The sequence below is a fragment of the Phalangium opilio genome, unplaced genomic scaffold (assembly GCF_054372755.1).
Source record: "Phalangium opilio isolate 3A_F unplaced genomic scaffold, DU_Popi_V2 ptg000194l_1, whole genome shotgun sequence".
NCBI lineage: Eukaryota > Metazoa > Arthropoda > Arachnida > Opiliones > Phalangiidae > Phalangium > Phalangium opilio.
In genome coordinates this window covers 1402907-1424851 of record NW_028324212.1, presented here as the reverse complement: position 1 = coordinate 1424851, position 21945 = coordinate 1402907, and the positions used below count along the sequence as shown (strand labels likewise).

At 37.3% G+C, this 21945-nt stretch overlaps 3 protein-coding genes across 3 annotated transcripts; 2 read left to right on the top strand and 1 right to left on the bottom strand.

Annotated features, from left to right (window-relative positions):
- The first annotated feature begins 7 nt into the window (after positions 1–7).
- Positions 8–2978, top strand: LOC149622621 (uncharacterized). The gene is made up of 3 exons (XM_089853566.1): positions 8–122; positions 1668–2537; positions 2773–2978. The coding sequence occupies exons 1-3, from the start codon at positions 8–10 to the stop codon at positions 2976–2978; spliced, it is 1191 nt and encodes a 396-aa protein (XP_089709692.1).
- Positions 2979–7035: 4057 nt separating this feature from the next.
- On the top strand, positions 7036–8999 carry LOC149622620 (zinc finger MYM-type protein 1-like). The gene is made up of 4 exons (XM_089853565.1): positions 7036–7755; positions 7833–7924; positions 8007–8171; positions 8219–8999. The coding sequence occupies exons 1-4, from the start codon at positions 7036–7038 to the stop codon at positions 8997–8999; spliced, it is 1758 nt and encodes a 585-aa protein (XP_089709691.1).
- A 10350-nt stretch (positions 9000–19349) lies between these two features.
- Positions 19350–20167, bottom strand: LOC149622619 (uncharacterized). The gene is made up of 3 exons (XM_089853564.1): positions 20012–20167; positions 19623–19924; positions 19350–19563 (listed from the first exon to the last, which is right to left on the bottom strand). Exons 2-3 carry the CDS (start codon positions 19712–19714, stop codon positions 19350–19352), a joined length of 306 nt encoding a protein of 101 aa, XP_089709690.1. The 5' UTR covers positions 19715–19924; positions 20012–20167.
- Positions 20168–21945: the final 1778 nt, after the last annotated feature.

Genomic DNA, 21945 nt, shown 5'->3' with positions numbered 1-21945 from the left:
CGAGTTAATGGGATGTCTCTTAGGAGCTAGAATCACAAACTACATTAAACCCACTTTTGAGCCCCTCGCCATAAAACACTATTATTGGACTGATTCTACTATCGCCTTAGCTTGGGTAACGGGTACCGCAAAAAATTGAAAGCCGTTTATTTCTAACAGAGCTAGCGAAATTCAAAAACTGACAGACAAGAACACGTGGTTTCATTGTCCAGGTATACAAAACCCGGCGGATTTGCCAACAAGGGGGCTAAAAGGGGGAGAGTTAGAGAACTGTAAACTCTGGTGGGAAGGACCTAACTGGTTAAAATAATCGGAAAACCTATGGCCAAAACTACGTCCAGAAAATCCAGATATGTCCACTGTTGCCAATGAAAGACGGAAGGTTACGTCATTAGCACTTAACATAAAGGAACAGGCAGGCATTCACCATTTACTAGATTCAAAAATAAATAGGGGAAAGTTTCGGACTGCCATATTTTCCTGCCTTTGCCTCAGCTTGACATGCATTTCGAGACGCTCAAGAGGTGTTTAGCCAATCAAATTTGAAGTTGATGATGTCATTCTTCCCGAAAATAACGCTCGTACGCCACCAAACGGGACAATTTGGCATAGGCGTATCTCAAGGAAGAGTCACAACCTCGGACCTCAGCGCTCTGTTCTATTTTCGCGTTTGAACGAGGTTAAAATTTGCTTAAAACCTTAGCACTCCGAAAATAAAATAAAAATGCTGCAAATCATTATTTATTTCAAAAAACTCATGGGTAAAATCCTTCAGAATTTCGTTCAAACTTAGGCCCTGGGTTGTCATTATAAGCTAAATGGTTTTAATATTAGTAAATAACATCAAAATTAGCAAACTAAATTAATACAATCATGTACATCATCAAATTAAATTGTGGCCACGGTTAGCCTCAGTCAAAAGCAACTAATGTAAAATAAAACCGCACTATTTCTTCACGCGCAATATCACAAATTATCTTAGGTACATGGTGAATAGGCGAGGGGGATGAAACAGATTTCGCGAGTATGCATTCACCCCTCCAAATGCATGTCAAAGACGAAGGAGAGAGTCCGACACTTTCCCCTATTTATTTTTGATAGATTTAAATAGGCACAATTCCCTAAACAAAAACTTAAGGATCACAGCATAAGTTATGAGGTTCATTAGAAACACCAAAGGAAAAAACTTAAATAAAATTGGTGGGCCCATAACCGCTGAAGAAATGGGACTAGCTGAGATCACGTGGGTTAAATCAATCCAATCTAGCATTTATGCACCCGAATAAAGGCTCTTTCAGACGATCCAACTTTTTGACTCAGCTCGATGAGTCAAAAAGTTGTATCAACTTGGCCTACTTTTGAAGGGAAAAGTGATATAAATCCTTCCCCTTTTCACACGACTAAACTTTTACCGCCAAATGGAACTTTTTAAGCGCCACCTACCTTGGCACTTACGAAATAACTCGCGAAGAAGGCTTTTTTTCTAATTCATTTTGATTAGCTGGAGAAATGAGTTGAGTCAGCAAAAATTCGATCATTGGTCCAATTTTTCCTAGCCAACTATTTTGTTGACTCAACTCATCCAGCGTCTATTCACACGATCCAACTACTTGATTCAACTCGAGTTGACCCATCAAGCTGAGTCAAAAAGTTGGATCGTCTGAAAGAGCCTTTAGTTGCGTTAAAAGCTGGAGAACCCATAGATCCAAATTCAAATTTAGCCACTCTCCAACCCATTCTTAACGACCAGGGACTTATTTGTGTAGGTGGGCGTTTAGCTGAATCAAACATGAACTATATAGAAAAACAGCCAATACTCCTAAACAAAAATGAAAAATTTGCTAAATTTTATATGATCAGTAGTCACAAACAAGTGCAACATGGAGGCATCAATGACACAATAGTGCAACTTCGGGAAAGATATTGGATACCAGCTAGCCGACAATTAGCAAGGTCTGTTGTCAAGGCTTGTCTGACGTGCAAAACACTGAGCGTTAAATCAGGGGACACCCCTATAGCACCGTTGCCCCACGACAGAATAAATGAATGCCCCCCCTTCTCCATCATGGGAATTGACTTCGCGGGTCCCTTACTAGTTAAAACAGGAGACAAAATGAGTAAATCTTACATTTGTCTAGCCACTTGCGCCGTTACGCGTGCGATCCACCTTGAGTTAATACCATCTCTTAACACTGACGACTTTCTGCTAGCATTTAAAAGAATAGTAGCAAGAAGAGGGGTACCGAGCGTTGTCTACACGGATAACGCCAAGACATTTAAAAGGGCAGACGCTGACCTAAAATTAATCTGGCAAAATTTAAATGTGGATAAACTAGGGGAGTTTTTTGGTACGCATGGCATAACGTGGAAGTATATAATAGAAAGGGCCGCTTGGTATGGAGGGTGGTGGGAGATTCTTGTAAAGTCCTCCAAAACAGCGCTTAAAAAGAATATAGGAAATTCCTCCCTAACATACAATGAAATGCAAACCGCTATCATAGAAACTGAAGCTATAACTCACGCCCGATCACTTACGTGTACAGTGACGTCAATGAACCAACCCCACTGTCACCCGCTGAACTTCTTATAGGTCACAGATTAACTGCTTTACCACCCTTAAACCAAAATTTAAAAAATGTAACCACTTCACGTGTGGAATTAACGAAAAGAATAAAATATAGAGAATTGTTAATCAATAAATTTTGGAATATGTTTTGGAAAGAATATTTAATGAATTTAAGAACGGCTCACTATGGTGAAACGCCTAAAAAGTTAGTGAAATTAAAGAAAACGATGTAGTCATAATTGTGGACGATAAATTAAAACGCCACATGTGGAAACTCGGTCACGTAATTGAAATGGTTAAAGGTCGAGACGGAAATAACCGTTCTTGTATAGTTAAAACAACAAATGGCTCGACCATTGGACGTTCATTGAAACAACTTTGTAATTTAGAAATAACTGATGTCGCGCAATAACCTTAGGATAATACTTTCAACATTAAATTTTCAGTATTATCCGGGGGAGTGTAAAATAATGGACGTATATTTTCTAAATTAACTTTCTTTAAATGTAATTAATACTTAAAATTAAATAAAATAATAATCATAAAAAACTAAGATTTCAAATTACCACATTCATGTAAAAATGGATATATATTCATGTATTCCCTTTTTTATATTTATCACAAACACAATCTTGTAAACTGGTTAATTTTCTGGCTCTCTCTCCATAAAGAAAGCATGGTGGTCCTAAACTGGATGAAACCAGCGTTGGGTTTTCAAAAGAGGACCCATGACGTAGTGGAAAACTTTGCTTCGTCATGGGACTGTCCAAAAAAAGAGAGGTTTCTCTTAATCGCCAAAGAAAAGGGGTATAGGTAAAGGAAGGAGGGAGCCAGGACCCCAGGTTAAAATCAGATAGAAAACAAACTCGCTACCGAAAGGTTGTGCTAAAAAAAAAGGGACTTTCACTGATAAAATATTTTAGTAAAAAAAACAAAGTCTCTCTACTTTGTTCAAGTTAAATCCAAGCCATCGAAACTAAATTAGTTATTTCCCGCTATCAATTGTTTCAGTCCGATTGATAGCAATTAAATTATCTCAGCTCTCCCAAAGCCAAAGAACCAGTTAATAGTAGGAGGAGAACTATTGAAAATTAAATCTACTTTCTCCCTCCGATAGTCGACAAGTTTCTTGTTCATCACGCGTCTGCTAAATAACTGAGTAACAGGGCAATACTACGATGGTTATTATATAACCACACGGAATAATCAATTGGTCTGGACTTAATTCAAAGGTTTGATAGAAGAAACAGTGGTTTTGCGAAACACTGCTCTGTTGAACGGAGGTTAACCAAAAAATATGGGACAAAATAGTAATATATTCTTTATATTATTTGGTTGCGAAAGGTATGGTTTGGTTACGATTGTTTCTTGGGTGTTAACTCATTAGTTTAAATTATATAGAGAAAAAAATAAAAATAAAGACACTTCGGCTGCTGCTAATTAAGATTGTAAAGATTTTGAATAATAATTTTAATTAAAATCAACGGACGTCACTTTATTTTACCAAGAAAAACAACACGCTTGCACGACTCAGGAGTCACGAGAATGAGAAGGACGCACCACGCTAAGTCACGCTGTAAATTCGTAAAACGTGTTACACACTGACTGAGAAATTCAAGTCCCTTCAAGTCCCTTCAAGGCACAGGGCATACATGTTTGATTTAAATCGAGTCTGATCCTTGAAATGGAGATAGTCATAAGTTTTATCCCATTCAGATTGCAACGCAAGTATACGACAGGAAGGAAGCCTTTTTTACAGTCGCTAGGCATAAATTACAGTGGATAATTTTTCCCAGCCGGTTGCTTAAAGTTCGTTCTCATTTTATGGTGCCGAAAACCGGGACACTTGAGTGTTGAAGTTCAATATAACCCGTTATCAGATCGATTTCAAAAACATGAATGGAAGCCAATATAGCTGGTTTCAAGAAGAAACGAGGAGTTTACCGGTCATCGGCAACAAATCAAATAAACAGCATTCAAGAAAGCCTGAAGGAAAATACAATGGACGAGGAAACCATGCAGATAAGTTTAAAACAGCTTATAGCAAAAGGAAAAGAGTTTAAAGCGTTGGACAACAGCTTAGAACCCCGGATTCTGGAATTCGACGAGAACAATAAAGAGAAAGAGGTAGAAGACGCTATGAAATATAGCGATGTAATTGTGGAAACCCAGACCAGGTTGGAAATGTGGAAGAAGTCCGATGAAAAGACAGGCCAACGAATGCGAAGAGGCTCGACAGCAAAATCTATACATACAGAAGTTTTTACCGAGGCTATCGAGGAACATCTCCCCTTTATGGAGCAAAAAACTTTCAACTTGATGTGAACTATCAAGATGTTTCCGGTGAAGTTAATAAGCTGAATTGAATTACTGAACAGAACGTTGAGGAGATTCGCTTGCTTAAAGAACATTTTGAAAAGGCCTTGCATAATCGCAGTGACCATGAGCTGAAGAAAGGTGCTAAAGATGCACTGACTCGTAGGATGGTACGAAAAATCCAAAATCATGACGTTAGGGCTCTGAACATCATGGTTTTTGGTAGTGAGGCGATAGAGCTGGAAGATAAAACAAGAGCTGCACGATGGATAGAAAACACTTTGGGTTTCGACACTGATTCAGTCACGATAACGGATACTCTTCGTCTGAAAACCAACGGTAAAGCGCCCCGACCTTTACGTCTTACTGTAGAAACACTCGAAATGAGGAAAAATCATGACGTTAGGGCTCTGAACATCATGGTTTTTGGTAGTGAGGCGATAGAGCTGGAAGATAAAACAAGAGCTGCACGATGGATAGAAAACACTTTGGGTTTCGACACTGATTCAGTCACGATAACGGATACTCTTCGTCTGAAAACCAACGGTAAAGCGCCCCGACCTTTACGTCTTACTGTAGAAACACTCGAAATGAGGAAACGCGTCTTGCAGAAGACTAGCAGTCTTAACCGGAGTTAAAAGGAGTTTTCATTCGGGCAGATTTAACGCCTCAACAGCTGTGGAATGGTCTCGCGTTTTTTGCTCGCAAAAATCAAAATACTGGACGACCTGCATCGGGCGCATCCAATGTAGGTGGTTCTGGTAACCAACAATGAATAGCTACAGTGAACAAAGGGAATAAAAAACGACGAGGGAAAAGAGTTAAACGACGTAAAAACAGTGAATGCCTTTTAAGGCTCGGATTTCTCAACATTCAAGGTGGTCGTAAACAGGAACTATGGCCAGAACTGGAACAATAAATGGTCACTAACGACATCCAATTGTTCTGCATGGTAGAAACTTTCTTAAAAGACGATGAAACGCCAGATTTATCACAAGAATTCCAATGGTTTGGTGTAAATAGGTCAAAGTGTCAGAAGAAAGGTGGGGTCTAGGCATGGTGTCAAGGATAGGCGTCCGATGTCTCAAATAGCATCTTTGTACTGAACATATGTGGTTGGAGACAGTGTCCCCGCCAGGGTAGGCACGTGCCTACGTTGAAAAATATGTGCCTACTTGGGGGCCCCATAATCTCTAAAAAGGTGCCTATGGGGGCCCCATAATTTGTAAAAATGTGCCAACTGGTGCCTTCAAAAGAGATCATTTTATCATTGGGCCCTCTAAAAATCCATATTTTTAAAGAAACATAAATCAATCCACAAAATATTCAAAAATTCTCTAGCTCCTCCTCCTTGTGTTTTACAAAAGACATTTTTGATCAGGGGTCTAAAATGTTAGAGGTCCAAAAAAAAAGTAAAATTGAATTTTTTATCTCTTTACAACTCTTTTGTAAAGATAAAAATTACAAAATAAAACTGGAAGGGAAAATACCTAAGGCCATCGCCATAATAATGGACCATCTATGATAAATATTGGGAGGGAAAATACCGTATGCCATATGCACCTGTTCTACACAACAAAAGTACAAACACGAGATTTGTTTCTTGGAGTTTGACGATTTGAGCTTTGAGCCTTTGACGACGTTAGTGAGGGTGGAATCTGTAAATATTGTTTCTCTCTTTATCTGAAACGAAAGGGTTAGAACCGGGGTAAAGTCCAAGCATAATACTTTGAAAAATTGGGCATTATGATATTTTTGAGTTTCTCATTTTTGCGAAGTCACATGTGCGCCGAGCAGGTACATTCGCAAGTTAGTATTTGATTCTTTCATTTTGACTTGAACTTCTGAACAAAGTAGACTAGTTTTCCATTTCGAGTCTATGTCAGGAAGTATTTTAACTAAAATAGTTGATTTTTTCCAAAAGCCTTTTTCAAGGCTAACTTAGTAGCTGCTATTTCAAACAGCCTTTTTCAAGGCCCATTCAGTAGCTGCTATTTCAAACAGCCTTTTTCAAGGCCCATTCAGTAGCTGCTATTTCAAACAGCCTTTTTCAAGGCTAATTCGCTCTTTTAATTATTAGTACCAGAAAATTTTTATCAGGGGCCCAAAAACACAAGAGAGAAGAGGATTTTGTTACTAGTCAGAAAGTTGCAATGGCACGTTTTTTGCAATCGTCGTCCAATAAGCATAACGCTAGTTTAGGGAAAAGCCAAAGCCTAAGCAATAAAGAGGGTTCAGAAACCGATGCGGAGAATATTGTTGTTGAGGTTCTTTCAAACTGCAGTGCATCCAGTCTAGACATTCCTGCTCTGGAAATCGTACTAATTATTAATGCGGAAATAATTGAAAACACCATCAACAACCCTAAACACACGCTAGATAGTCCAGACATTGCTACTCTGGAAATCGTACTAACTAATGAAGGAGAAATAATTAAAAAGCCTATTAACCACTCTAACTATGCGCTAGATAGTCCAAAAAATTTGAAAGCAAAGCACTTGCTTGCAATGGATACTAGTTCAGATAATGATTGTCTTCCACTTCAGCCTAAACACATTCCTTTTCCTAAAACTCAAATTGGTAGTAAAAATCGGGGTTTCAATTCTTCTTGCTACGACAAATACCCAATGCTTGAATATTCTGTTGGAAAGGATGCAGTTTATTGTTTTTGTTGCCGTCATTTTTTTGACAGTACAAATACTGGTAATATTAATGGATTTTCGGATTGCAAAAATATGACGAAAAAATTCGAAGAACACTTCACTTCGAAAAAATCTTCTCACCAACTAGCCTATAAAATGTACTTAGACTATATCGAATCCAAATCTCGTGGATCAATAGCGTGTCAGGTTGATGACCATCATAGGCTAGACGTAATTAGAAATAGAGAGGTACTATCTGCACATGTGGAAGTTATACTTTTATGTGCCAACAAGATCTAGCACTTCAGGGGAATACATCTGCCGATAAAATTGAAAATAATGGAAACTTTATTGCTATATTAGATCTTTTAAAGAGAAAATGTCCAGATTTGAAAGTCAAGTGCGAGAATATGCCAAAAAACCAAATATATGCATAGCACAATTCAAACTGAAATAATTGCCATTTGTGCCAATTTTGTAAGGAGAATGATTGTCGAAGAGGTTAATGAATCTGGTGGTTTTTACTCTGTAATTGCCGATGAAATTCGAGACAATGCAGGGGTAGAGCAGTTAAGTGTTTGTATTCGATACACTAAAATAGAAATAGGAGTCGTAGAAAGATTTCTAGGGTTCACAGATTTACATAAGTTTGATTATGAGAGTATCAGCTTTGCAATAATAAATCTTTTGACAGCAAGTGGTTTAAAACTGCAGAATTTTGTTGCACAGGGGCCAGTGTAATGAGTGGACACGTAAAAAGAGTGAGGTTGAAAATAGAAGACGAAGTAGGCGGATATTGTCCGTACGTGCATTGCTACGCGCACCGCTTTAATTTAGTTTTAGTTGATTGTTGCTCCAAAATAATAACAGTTAGGGAACTGCTTGGTCTGGTTCATGCCATCTACAATTTTCAAAGCAATTCGGCTATTAGAAGCGAATGTTTTGAAAGCTCCCAAAAAGATCTAGGCCATGACATACTTAAAATGCCACAAACCTGCGACACTCGGTGGTGGAGTAAAAAAGGTAATAATTATTTTAGAAACAGACTCGATTCCGTAGTTTTAACACTAGAGAATCTGATTGAAAATGGAAAACCCGAGGAAGCTGCTGAGTGCCGTGGGTATATATCCCAGTTGCACAACTTTAGCAATTTGTTATTGATTGTTGCATTAGATGAAGTATTAGGTGAAACAAATTCCCTCTCGGTGTACTTTCAAATTACTAACGTTAATTTTACGGAAGCCGTTGCCATTTGCCAAGCTACCGTAAAGACCTTAGAAGAATATAGGAATTCTGAGCGCTTTGATTCAACTTGGGAAGAAGCAACTATATTGGCAGAATCCGCCTTCATTACAGTACCTGATCGTAACAGCGAACCGATAGCTTTACGGAAACGTAAAATTATCCCTAACAAAAGACTAAAAGATAGTGTGGTAACAAGTACAACGGGAAGCAGAGAGCCTATTACGAGTTAATTGACAAATTTATTTCAGAAATGAAAATTCTGGCCATTTCAAAGGTATAATGGCGTCTGACCCTCAATCGGAAAACTTTCTTAACGAAAACGATATCCTAGCTCATTATAAAACATACAATAGGTTTAATTTAGACCTGGATTCGTTAAATGGTCAAATGAAAATAGCCAGAAATTTGATTATCCCCAAAACATTTACCACTGTAATCGACTGCTTCCACTATTTAATGACAATAGCAGATGGCTTCCCTGACCTAGTTAAATACTATAAAATGATTTTGTGCATTCCTGTGGCAAATACTATCTCAGAAAGGAGTTTCAGTTAGAATAGAAACGCGTACAGCGATAACTATGGGAGAATTTAGACTTTCAAACCTGGCTACATTGCCTATTAATCGGGATTTGTCGAATTGTTTGAAAGAAAACACAAGGTTAGTGGTCGACGAATTTGGGAAAAGTCAAAATCGAAGAGTGTCATTCTTTGATTAAATTGTCCTTAAAATTAAAAGCTTTGCTTGACTAAAATTGTCAAGAAAGAAAATTTCATCTCGCATAGAAAATCTTTGTATAGGTATGTTACAAATGGCTTCGGCTTGGAAAATTAGGGATATCTAACCAAAACCTTGTAGAGGAGGCCCCTAAATCACGCTCTGCCTACGTGCGGGAAATTCCTGGCGGGGCTACTGCAAATTGGTACGTTCTCTGCGAATGTTTAAAATGGTTTTATTTCTGCTTTTTAAAGTTAATTTTGAAATTGCAAAGCTTGAACGACAATCAGTTATAGGTAACTTCGCTCTTCCTTCATTCAGTTGTTTTTCTGCCTTTCGTTTTTCACTTTTGCAAGGTATTCCAAGAGTCAAATATTGACCATAATGATCATTCTTGTAATGCACTGCCAAAGGCTGGCTGTTCTTTAGGCGGTTCTACTCACCATATCTGGGGACATTTGTGTATAAACTATTAGATTTTGAATTAGTGTCAAAGCCTATATGGTTCCATCAAGTATTTCAAGATCTCTTTTAACACTCGAAAAATTTACAAGTGGGGACCTTCACTGTCATTTCAACTGACAAGTGGGGTCTTTAAACACAAATTTTCAAATTTCATGTATATTAGAATTTTATAGTTAAAATATTGATTATCAGAATGAAACTTAGGTATTAAGCTAGAAATAGGACTGATTACGTAAGTTTTGAGCTAATTTTCAGGTTTACAAGTGGGGACCTAAACCGTCTTCCTACCTTATATTTGTGTATAAATTATTCGATTTTGAATTAGTGTCAAAGCCTATATGGTTCCATCAAGTTCAAAACCCGGGGATCCCCGACTTGTCGGGTCGGGGTCCCCGTACGAACACTGGAACTTGGCCGTCTTTTTAATATACATCTGGGGACATATAGTTTTTTAATTGAGTTAATGTTTTAAACGAAGTTAATTTAATGATGCCTAAAGAATTTGGAAAAGTAGTTTTCGTACGTCAAGTGCAATTAAATTATGAAAAAATCACCGTTCGGTCTGTGAGGTACAAGAATTTATATTGTTATCGCTGAATAATGTATATTTTGTATTTCTAAAGTAGCGACATCTATCTGTGCTTATTGTAATGAAACCCCATTTTTGAGCCCCCACATGTACGCCGAAGAGACCATATGGTCCTCATTTCGTACAACTGGGTACCCGGGTGTGTGAAAACCTCTGGCGACATCTCTCGAATATGTGTTAATTTCCATGGTCCCCACTTTTAATGTGAAAAACCCAAGTACCTTATAAGTGGGGACTTTTTTAAAAAAATTAATTTGGGCTCTAATTATATCATTTATCTAATTACTTACATGTGAGGACTTTAAAATGTCCCCACATGTAAGTCGGGTCCCCAATATGTGGGTGAAAATATTGTCAGAATCCCCACTTGTCAATCGTATGCAGACGCACCCTAGTTTGACTGAAATGTTATGCTTAGATCATTTCTTGTTTCTTTCCCCTTTTTTCACTCTCTGAACATCTTATCAATTGAGTTGAAGGACCTTAAATAAAATTCTTTTTTTCGTATGATTTTCTCTGGTGGACCATGAAGCTGTCGAATTACATCTTGTGGTTTAAAATATTTTCTATAAGCTAAGGTGCTACCGTGTTACTTTTCAACATTTGAACGCATATTTCAAGAACGAGAGTGATAAAAGACGCGGAGAATGAATAATGCTCCCAAAAGGACCATCACTATTTTTGCGCCACATCTCGTATATTTTAGCGAAATTGAAACCTGGCATTTTACAAAATATATTTAAAATTATATTGCAAATTACTATTTAAAATATTATTTTTTCATATTATTTAAAATAAATAATTTATATAATTTAAAATAATATTTTGTAAATGAATTAAATAGCTTAAAATAAATATAAATTTTTAGCCAAAATTTCAAGGTAGGCTCGAACGCGCGAGCCTCGGTTTTAAAACAATGCACGAGGAAAATATTATCGAGCGATTTACCACTGGGTTACGACTAGCTCTGTAATTTCCCTTCTGTTTGCGTACTGTATACATATTCTAAAGCTAGAGTTGACTGACAGCTGAGGGTGAAAAATAAGGTGGGGTTTTCGACGCCGTCCAATAAGCGGTGTGACGAAGACGAAACGAAGGAGGAGTTAAACTCTTTTGTTATGCTTCCCAATATTTTTACGCCATCTAGCGATGGGCGCAAAAATAAAAACGGTTTTCTTTTGTTGCGAACGCGAATGTTGATGATGCTTTGGTCAACCAAAATTAATTTACAATTCGTTGTATTTCTGTGGGGGACCATGTAGGGCCAAATTACAACTCTTGCAGTAGTTGAAAATATTCGGTAAAGGTTAGAAAGCGATTCTGTAAGTGATGGATATGGTTTTGCAGACACTGTTCTTTTTGGTATACTTTTTTTTGAAAGAGTGATGTCGGTCTAAAGATATGACACCGATAAGCTAAGGCGCTACCATGTTAACTTGCAACATGTCAACGTATATTTCGAGAACGACAGTTACGAAGGATGCGGAGAATCCGAAGAGACAGACGTGGAAAGTGACCATGAAAGCGGGGACGTTGATGACGACGAACGAATCAGGGGTTTCCGGTTTCTGACAGGGATGCATTTCGTTCTTCAAAGACGGGTTCAGATCCATCAAGCAATCGCCCTCGGTCAATTGGCGCAGCCTGACAAATATGATTAAATTATTTCCACCATAAACATACAACTTCGAAGGAGACACTAACCTTCTGTTGACGGTCTTGATTAGCGTTTGCGAAGTGTTTTTCTTGAAATACAACACTGCGTAGCTTATTATTAAAGGCTGCTGGCTTACTTTCAATTTACAGCTTCCAGTATTTGCGTACCGGGCCTTGATTATATTCCAGTGTAGCATTTCCGCTGCAAATAGAAAACTTTGTCGATATTCAATTCCGGAATGAATGTCATAGTTTTCCGTTAAAGTGCCGTATGTCTGGTAACACGAATTCGGGTTCGCATCTGCTCGCTTTAGTACTTCCGCATATGCCGTTTTAATCAATGCATTTTGCTAAATCGAAAATAAAGAAATAAAAATGAAAATCACCTAAGATGAAAACAATGAAGGACGTATATTAACCGAATGAGAAAGTAACGCGTAACTCTTATATTAACCTCAATGAAATTGAATTGTGCCGTGTTTTTCATCAGTAAAGGTTTAGCATTAGGAAAGTGAAATACATCGTCGATGGTGTCGAAGGGAAGTGCTTCCGATTGGCTCGAATACTGTGACGTCATTTCCGAAGATACAAAAACCAATAGAACGAAAGACGCCAAACTCCACAAGGCCGAAAGAAAACGAGAGACTCCGCTACAATTCAAACTTTGGGGACCTGTGATTGAAATTGAATTCAATTATGAAATGAGCATATCGCTTCTCTTAAAGTTCTTACTCGTTCCCAGAAAGCATTCCAACAAAAACATGAAGGGCAGTTCAGATTTGACTTTGCCGTATTTAGAGTTTAGTTTCCCCGTCATGTAAATCAGCAGAACGACACCAACGGACCACACAATTATCTAGATATATTAAATATCAAAAACTTTAGACCACTGTTTCATCATGGATAAAATTATAAATCAAGCGAAACATATTTTTCCAGAGAGTTTAATCTACAATAGAAAGCTAGATCCGGTTTACTGGTAAACTTCAGGAAAGTGAAACTTACGCCTGATATCAATTTTATATGAAAATTAGGAATGACAAGTTACCCATATGTCGACAACGGAGAAAATGTCGTTTTCATTTGATTGGTTTGTTCCGAATAATATTTTGATTCTTGAAGTCCAAAATGGGTGCGAAGATGGAAAGGAATGGAAACGATCATTTGTTTCGAACACAGGAGTTATTGCGAAATCTGCCTCCTGTGTATTGGAAACGTTAACTCCATTATTAATGAAAGAAGTTGACCAAGAACTAACTCGTATTGCTATAAGAATATGAAAAAACTCAGATTCTAAACCGAAAGACTCCGTGTCTTCCGAATCAAGTAAACCCTAATTATTTCCATGAAAATTAAACCTTAAAATGACAAATACAACAAAACCATGAAATTTCATTTCTAGGAAGCTAAAGCCTAACATATTCTTAGTATCGAGAATGAATTCTTGGTTCAGAATATATTTTTAATTGTACATTTCTTTCGATCATTCCTAGCATTCCATTCCACGAATTATTAACTTTCGCTCCCCAAAACTTGTCTACATTCGGGATAAGAGTAACGCTGAAAAACATTTCCATGATTCTGGTTATTATGAGTACCATAAAAGCACCACTAACTCTACGCAAATTACTTGATATTGTCGAGTGTTTGTAGAACATGCAAGAATTTAATCATGTAGCCCGTTTTCTCTCCTTGTTCATTCAAATAAACAAATGGCGATAACTGGTAAAAATATAACGGGCTCAGCTGAAGTGTATGAAAGACAACGGGCGAACATAATCTAGTGAATTTTCGTAGTTCAAGGAAATCCTTGCCATTGCACTAGTAACATTATCTTTGAAAAGTAGTAAATCATGAAATGCTTTAAACTTACTGCCATGAAGGTTGCTTTGTAGTATTTTGCTGTTTCGACGTGCATTATTATCAGTTTTTAATCAGTCTCGAAGGAGAACCAATTGCGAAAGAATGAAATATTTTAGAATGTATTTTGGTCTCTTCTCAAGTAGCCCCGTTCTCCGACAGAGCCACTTCGCAGTATTCTTAATGCGTGTAGAATTTAGCTTTTGGGGATCCCGCCTTGCGCAAAGCGAGCAGTCACTAGAATAAATTGAAGGAAATCCTGAGAAAACCCTTTGCGTGTTTGAACTTGTTTTTCGGGGTTTCGTTTTCGTATGTTACTTGTAATTTGTGGCATGAGTGAATATTGAAACCCGTTAAAATCAATAAAGTTATAAAGTTTTTCAAAGTAGCGAAGGAATCAGAGCAAAGATAATGGTCCTACCTTCATTGAGAGGAAAATCTTTTTTCGGGATCGATGACGTGTCGACCTTTGTGGGAACTCGAGTCGTTAGTTGCTAAGCAACCACTTTCTAGTGTCGCTAGTTTTTGACGCGTCTAACAATGTATTTTACACTTAAAAGTTTAAGACTTACATCAATTGAAGGGGCAGGATTGTTGGTTTTAAACTGATTACTATTCGTTGTTCTTGGTGCAGTTATGCAAAAAAAACTAGAGATTAAAAACGTATGTAGTATTTTTCCTTAAACTCGTATTCAAGTTAGCGCTCACTAGTGGATGTTTAACTGCAGTATTATTTTGATGGCGAGTTTAAATTAGCTTGCGGTTTTACCTTATTTTCCGAGCCTTTGTGGGGTTACTTTTAAATTGTGGCATGAGTGAATATTAAACCCTTTCGAACCATTAATCTTGTTTACTTCAGTTCTAATGGAAACGGAGCAGAAATAATGGTTTTTTCATTCTCGGCTTTTCAATGATAAAGTCCCTAGATTCTTAAATTTGGATCCAAGGTGTTTTGATTGTTACTTTTGCTTTATTTTAATAAGAAAATGATACTTATGCAATTAATCAAATAAGTTTATTTAGAAACTAAAAATACATTGGGTGCTTTCGGACCGCGGTTGAAGGTTCTTATACGAATTTCAGTGGGGAACCGTGTAGCGGACTAATTACATCTTTTAACTATTGCAGTTATTTAAATATTCAGTAGACCCGAGAAAGGTCAAAAATCGATTTTGTGGGTGATGGATAAGCTTTTCTAGACAATATTCTATTGTAGAAGTAATGTCAGTCCGAAGGTCAGACTATGGTAAGGCGAGGCGCTACCGTGTTAACTTTTCAACATGTCAACATATATTTCGAGAACGAGACTGATGAGGGATGCGGAGAACCCAAAGAAACAGACGCGAAAAATGACCACGAAAGCGAAGACGTTGATGGCGTCAAACAAATCAGGGGTTTCCGTTTTCTGACAGGGATGCAATTCATTCTTCCAAGACGGGTTCAGATCGTCGAAGCAATCGCCTTCGGTCAGTTGGCGCAACCTTACAAATACGGTGAAATTAGTTCCACCATAAACATCCAAAACTTTGAAAGAGGCTCTAACCTTTTGTTGATGGTCTTGATCAGAGTTTGCGAAATGTGTTTCTTGAAACACAACACGGCGGGGGCTATCATTAAAGTCTGGCTTAGTTTCATTTTGCAACTTCCTGTCTTTCCATACCGGGCCTTGATAATTCTCCAGTGAATGTCACCCACAGAAATTATAAATTTTTGCCGATTTTCAATTTCTGAATGAATGTCGTCGTTAATCGTTAAAGAGGCAAATGTCTGATAAAACGAATTTGGGTTCGCATCCGCTCGCTTTATTACTTCTGCATATGCCGTGTTAATCAACCCGTTTTTCTAAAGAAATTTAAAAAACACTAATTTAAAGGGAATGAGAGGTGACGTGTAATTCTCATATCAACCTGACCTGAACGAAACTGGTATATGCCGAGTTTTGTACCAGCAAAGGTTTCGCATTGGGAAAGTGAAATACATCGTCGATGGTGTCGAAGGGAAGTGCTTCCGATTTGCTCGAAAACTGTGACGTCATTTCCGAGGATACGAAAACCAATAGTACGAAAGACGCCAGACTCCACGAAACCGAAAGGAAACGAGACACTCCGTTGCAATTCAAACTTTGGGGACCTTAGATTGAAATTGAATTCAGTTATCAAATGAGTATAGCGTTACTTTATTACTTACTCGTTCCCAGAAGGCATTGCAACAGAAACACGAAGGGCAGTTCCGATTTGACTTTGCCATATTTAGATTTTATTTTCCCCGTCATGTAAATTAGCAGAACGACACTAACGGACCCCGCAATATCTGGATGTATGAAATATAAATCAACTGCTTCAAACCAAAACGAAACATGTTTTGGCATATTCTAATTAATCTACAATAGCAATCTTTTATCCGTACACTTAAGAAAGGGAATCGTCTGATTACATTTTTTATGGAAATTAAGAAAAACAAGTTACCCATTTATTGACAACAGAGATAATATCGTTTTCATTTGATTTTTTTGGTCCGAATAATATTTGGATTCTCAAACTCAAAAATGTGTTCGAAGATGCGAAGGAATTGAAGCGATCAGTGCCGATCACTTGTTAATGCGAAAGGTATTAGTGAAAAATCTCCCTCCTGTGTATTGAAAACGTTAACTCAATTACTGTTGAAAGAAGTTGACCAATAAGAATTAACTCCGATTACTATAAGAATATGGTAAGAATCCTTCCATATAAAGTGACAATTAATCTTCAAATAAGACTAACAGCTAATTTTATCGGGAAAATTTGATATTAAGTTGACAAAATGTGCAATATAAATTAGACCAGCGTAACAAAAATCCGTGAAAATCATGAAATTTCATTCCAAAGAAGCTAAAGCCATGTTAACATCAATTCTTGGTTCTGAAAATATTTGGAATAATACATTTCTTTCGAGCATTCCATTCCACGAATTATTAACTTTTGCTCCCCAAAACTCATCCGCATTCGGGATAAGAGTAACGCTGAGAAAGATATCACTGATTGCGGTTATTACGAAAAGTATATTAGCAGACCAATGTTGTTACGCTTAATTACTTGATATTGTCAAATATTTGTAGAACAGTGAGAAATTTAATCATGTAGCCAGTTTTCTCTCCTTGTTCATTCGAAAAAACAAATGGCGATATCTGGTAAGAAATATAAAAGTACTCAGCTGAAGTGTATAAAAGTCAACAACCGAAACTAATCTAGTGAATTATCTTAGTTCAAGGTAATCCTTGCCATTGCACTAGTAACATTATCTTTGAACAGTAGTAAATCATGAAATGCTTTAGACTTACTTCCATGAAGGGTGCTTTGTAGTATTGTGCTGTTTCATCGTGCGCCATCATTATTTCTATTTAATTTCCCAATTGTAGTCGACGTAGGAAAACCAATTGCAAAAGGATGAAATGTAATAGAATGTATTCAGGTGTTTTGATCCCTTCTCAAGTTGCGTCGTACTTCGACATAGCCACCGCTCAATATTCTTATTGCGTGTAGGAAGCTTTTGCAGATCGCGACTTGCTCAGTGCGTGCACCCACTCGAATAATTTGAAGGAACTCCTGAGAAAACCCTTTGCGCGGTTGAACTTGTTTTTTGGGGTTTTGGTATGGTGCTTTTAATTTATGGAATGAGTGAGTATTGTAACCCGTTGAAACCAAGAAAGTAATAAAGTTTTCCAAAGTAGCGAAGGAGTCAGAGCAAGGATAATGGTCCTATATTCCTTTAGAGGAAAATCATATTTCGGGATCGATGACGTGTCGACTTTTGTGGGAACTCGACACGTTAGTTTCCAAGCAACCAGTTTATGGTGTTTCTAGTTTTTGAGCTTCTAACACAGTGTTTTACAATTAAATGTTTAAGACTTACTTCAATAAAAGGGGCAGTATAGTTGGTTTTGAACTCAATACTATTCGTGAATGAATTCTCAGTTTTTCATTGTACTTTGTGCAGTTATGAAAGGAAGAATTCCGAAATTTTAAACGTGTTAAGCATTTTATCATAAACTTAGTTATTTCTTTCCGTTTTCAGGTTCGCGTTCTCTAGTAGATGTTTAAGTTCAGTAGCATTTTGATTTAGAGTTTAAATTAAATTGCGTGGATCGATACTCGAAAACCGCGTGCACCCAGGCAAACATTTAATAAGGGCAGTCTTGGGAAACTCTTCGCGTGTTTCACCTTAAGGCCCGTTCAGATTAACCAACTTTAGTCATCTGACAAAGCCGAAATGACCAATCAGGTAATATGAACGTCTCACCCAACCTTACTATTGTCAGATCGAAGCTCGGATTTTAATCGGGTAGGTCGGTGATTTGACTCGGGCCGACTAAAGTCAGAGAGGGAGCAAACCAATCACAATTGGCGAAACTATTACGTCATGAGACACGTGTCGTTTTTTTCTTCAAGCTCGAGAGAGAGTAGCGGCCATTATTTATTTGTCGCTGAAAGCCTAAAAAAACGATTTCGGGCCTTGGCCATCTTTTAACACGAGTTGATTATTAAGTTTTGATGGTTGTTCCTCATTGAATATTATCAGAGGTATTATTGACTTTGGTCACCTGCTTTGGTCTATGGTTTGTCAGCTGACTAAAAATGGGTAATATGAACGGGCCTTAATTTTCCGAGCCTACCAGCTTTACTTTTAATTTGTGGCATGAGTGGAAAATGTTGTTTACTTCAGTTCTGAAGGAAACAGAGCATAAATAATGGTTTTTCATTTCTCGTATTGTCGATGATAAAGTTCGTGTTCTGTATAGCGAAAGCTTATCGATTTCGTTGAATTGGTAATTTCGTGTCATCTAGAATTCTCCAATGCGTTACAATACTAAGCGGTACCCTTTTGAAAAGCTATACATAAAATTTTCATCATAGTTTGTGATAAAACAAATTCTTTAATATTTGGGAAATAATTCTTTATTGAAATTACTTTTAGTGATACATATAGTCCAATACAGTACAGCGGAAAGACTAGATACGCCAGTTTGACGGACGTGTCATGTTTAGCCCATTCATGTTGCTTTCCCCCTTTTTTCACTCTCTGAACTTCTAAGCAATTGAGATGAAGGACCTTTCATGAAATTATTTTCTTTTTTTGTATGAATTTGTGTGATGGACTATGAAGCGGCCGAATTTCATCTATGAACTAATGCAGTTGTTAGGAATATTCAGTGTACCACTGAATGGTCAAAAGTTTATTTTGTAGGTGATGGATAAGCTTTTGTAGATGCTATTGTCGGTCTAAAGGTCAGTCTCTGGTAAGGTGAGGCGCTACCGTGTTAAGTTTTCAACATTTCAACGTATATTTCGAGAACGAGAGAGACGAAGGATGCGGAGAATCGGAAGAAACAGACGCGGAAAATGACCATGAAAGCGGGGACGTTGATGACGACGAACGAATCAGGGGTTTCCGTTCTCTGACAGGGATGCAGTTCGTTCTTCAAAGACTGGTTCAGATCCATCAAGCAGTTGCCCTCGGTCAATTGGCGCAGTCTGACAAATGACAGAAAGTAATTGAAACATAAACTTAAAACTTCGAAGGACACACGAACCTTCTGTTGACGGTTTTAATCAGCGTTTGCGAAATGATTTTCTTGAAATACAACGCCCAATAGTTTATCGCTAAAGGCTGGCTTAGTTTCATTTTTCAACTTCCAGTCTTTGAGTACCGGGTCTTGATTATATTCCAGTCAACAATATCCGAACCAATAACAAATATTTCCCGATTTTCAATTCCTGAATGAATGTCGTCGTTTCCCGTCAAGGTGTCAATTGTATAGTAACACAAATTATTCGGGTTCGCATCTGCTCGCTTTATTACTTCCGCATATGCCGTGGTAATCAATGCATTTTTCTAAATCGAATATTTTAACATATGAAAAGATCCACGAATGATTTCAATTTACTATAAATTAAAGCGAAATTCTTATATTAAGCTGACCTGAATGAAAATGGAAATTGCATCGTTTTTGGTTAACCAAGGCTTCGCATGGGGAAAGTGAAATACGTCGTCGATGGTGTCGAAGGGAAGTGCTTCCGATTTGCTCGAAAACTGCGAAGTCATTTCCGAGGATACGAAAACCAAAAGAAAGAAAGACGCCAGACTCCACGAGACCGAAAGAAAACGAGAAACGCCGTTGCAATTCAAACTTTGGGGACCTGAAAATGAAATTGAACTCAGTTTTGAAATGTTCATAGTGTTACTTTTGTTACTTCTTACTCGTTCCGAGAAGGCATTGCAACAAAAACCAGAAGGGCAGTTCAGATTTGACTTTTCCATATTTTGAGTTTAGTTTCACGATGGATACGAATTAGAAAGCTAAAATAAGTATATTTTTGCTGAGAATATTCAGTTTAATCTGCATTAGAAAGCTTCATTCTGTAGATGTAAAGACTGATAAATTTTGGGAAAGTGAAACTTGACGTCTTGATAACAATTTTATATGGAAATTTGGAAAATCAAGTTACCCATTTATTGACAACAGAGAAAATATCGTTTTCATTTGATTGGTTTGTTCCGAATAATATTTGGATTCTCGAAGTCAAAAATGAGGGCGAAGATGGAAAGGAATTGAAGCGATCAGTAGTTAAGTACAAAGGTATTAGTGAAAAATCTCCCTCCTGTGTATTGAAAGGTTTTCTCAAGTATTATTGGAATTGCGTAAAAATATTATGGTGCAAAATTATTTCGAAGCTAATATTTATTTTAAAAGTTGTGGGTGCTTACTACAAAATCATTATTAAGTTAAAAAAGCCTAATTTTTCTCTCGATCAAATTAATAACAAATTAGCCTAACTAAATTTTAGTGCAGATTCGAACTCACCATCTTTACTCGGCAGTCTAACGCGTCATCTACTACTCCACTGGATCTCTGATTTTTAAAATCGTATTAGTTTCACTATGGTACTTTTTCTACTTAACATTGTTTTGTACCAAATGACAGGCTTCGCGTAAGCCAAAAAGCTAAATACTTGTAACATTAAAAAAATAATTTGCACCGTAAAGTTTTTGCGCCGTAATTTTCGTCTCCAAATAAAAAAGTGACCTGCTAGCTGAAGTTTTTCTGAAATATGTCCGTAATGTCTTGCTTGAATAACATCACAAAGATAAACTTGTACTCCTGGCAATATATGTATTTAAACTATTGTGTTTACGGTTTACCTTAACAGGAGAATATCTTTGCGAGTACGGTGGAGAATTAGTTGAGACCAGCTCAGTGGAGAAAAAAATATTTGGCCACAGGAGGGCATTGCTACTTTTTTCATGTCAAACACAATGGCAAAGATCTAACATTTGACGCTTCGGATGGAAATAAAATCGGAAGATATATTAATCACAGAAGGAAGGACTACACCACTGTAGCGAAAAAAAGAGTAGTTGACGACGTTCTGCGATTGATTTTCTTCGCGGACCGTGACATGCAAGAGAGAACCGAATTAACAATAGATTACAATGCCAGAAAAGGTTCTCCTGGATAGGTGCCTTTCTGGATGTTCGTTGACGAGGTGATTTAAGATGAGTTCATCGACACTGATGATGAACAAACACCATCTTCCTCCGAATAAATATATTGTTTTATTTCTGTTTTCAATTTTCACCAATAAAAGTTTTTTGTTTTCAATAAGGAAACTAATGAAAGAACTCTGCTTTTTTATATTAAGTAACATACTAAACTATGGGGAACTAATTTCACAAGAAACAAGTTGGAAAACAATGATAAAATATACGTAATAAATACTCCCAAGACAAAAGATCCCCGGTCATAATCCACCGACCTTTGAAAACGTACAAAATTTCCCCTCTATCAATAGTAAATCCCCCGTTCATTTTCCCAACATCCTAGGAAAGAGTACAAAATCCTTCACTCTCTAGAC

What these genes read in the sequence shown, in the direction of transcription:
- LOC149622621 (XM_089853566.1), top strand. Translation starts at nt 8, where the DNA reads ATGGGATGTCTCTTAGGAGCTAGAATCACAAACTACATTAAACCCACT. An exon ending in CGCCTTAGCTTGGGTAACGG is followed by an intron (nt 123 to 1,667) that starts GTACCGCAAAAA and finishes ATCGTCTGAAAG; the next exon opens with AGCCTTTAGTTGCGTTAAAA. An exon ending in TCACGCCCGATCACTTACGT is followed by an intron (nt 2,538 to 2,772) that starts GTACAGTGACGT and finishes ACGCCTAAAAAG; the next exon opens with TTAGTGAAATTAAAGAAAAC.
- LOC149622620 (XM_089853565.1), top strand. Translation starts at nt 7,036, where the DNA reads ATGGCACGTTTTTTGCAATCGTCGTCCAATAAGCATAACGCTAGTTTA. An exon ending in ATGACCATCATAGGCTAGAC is followed by an intron (nt 7,756 to 7,832) that starts GTAATTAGAAAT and finishes CTAGCACTTCAG; the next exon opens with GGGAATACATCTGCCGATAA. An exon ending in GGGTTCACAGATTTACATAA is followed by an intron (nt 8,172 to 8,218) that starts GTTTGATTATGA and finishes ATCTTTTGACAG; the next exon opens with CAAGTGGTTTAAAACTGCAG.
- LOC149622619 (XM_089853564.1), bottom strand. Translation starts at nt 19,714, where the DNA reads ATGAAACTAAGCCAGCCTTTAGCGATAAACTATTGGGCGTTGTATTTC. An exon ending in ATTAAAACCGTCAACAGAAG is followed by an intron (nt 19,564 to 19,622) that starts GTTCGTGTGTCC and finishes GTCATTTGTCAG; the next exon opens with ACTGCGCCAATTGACCGAGG.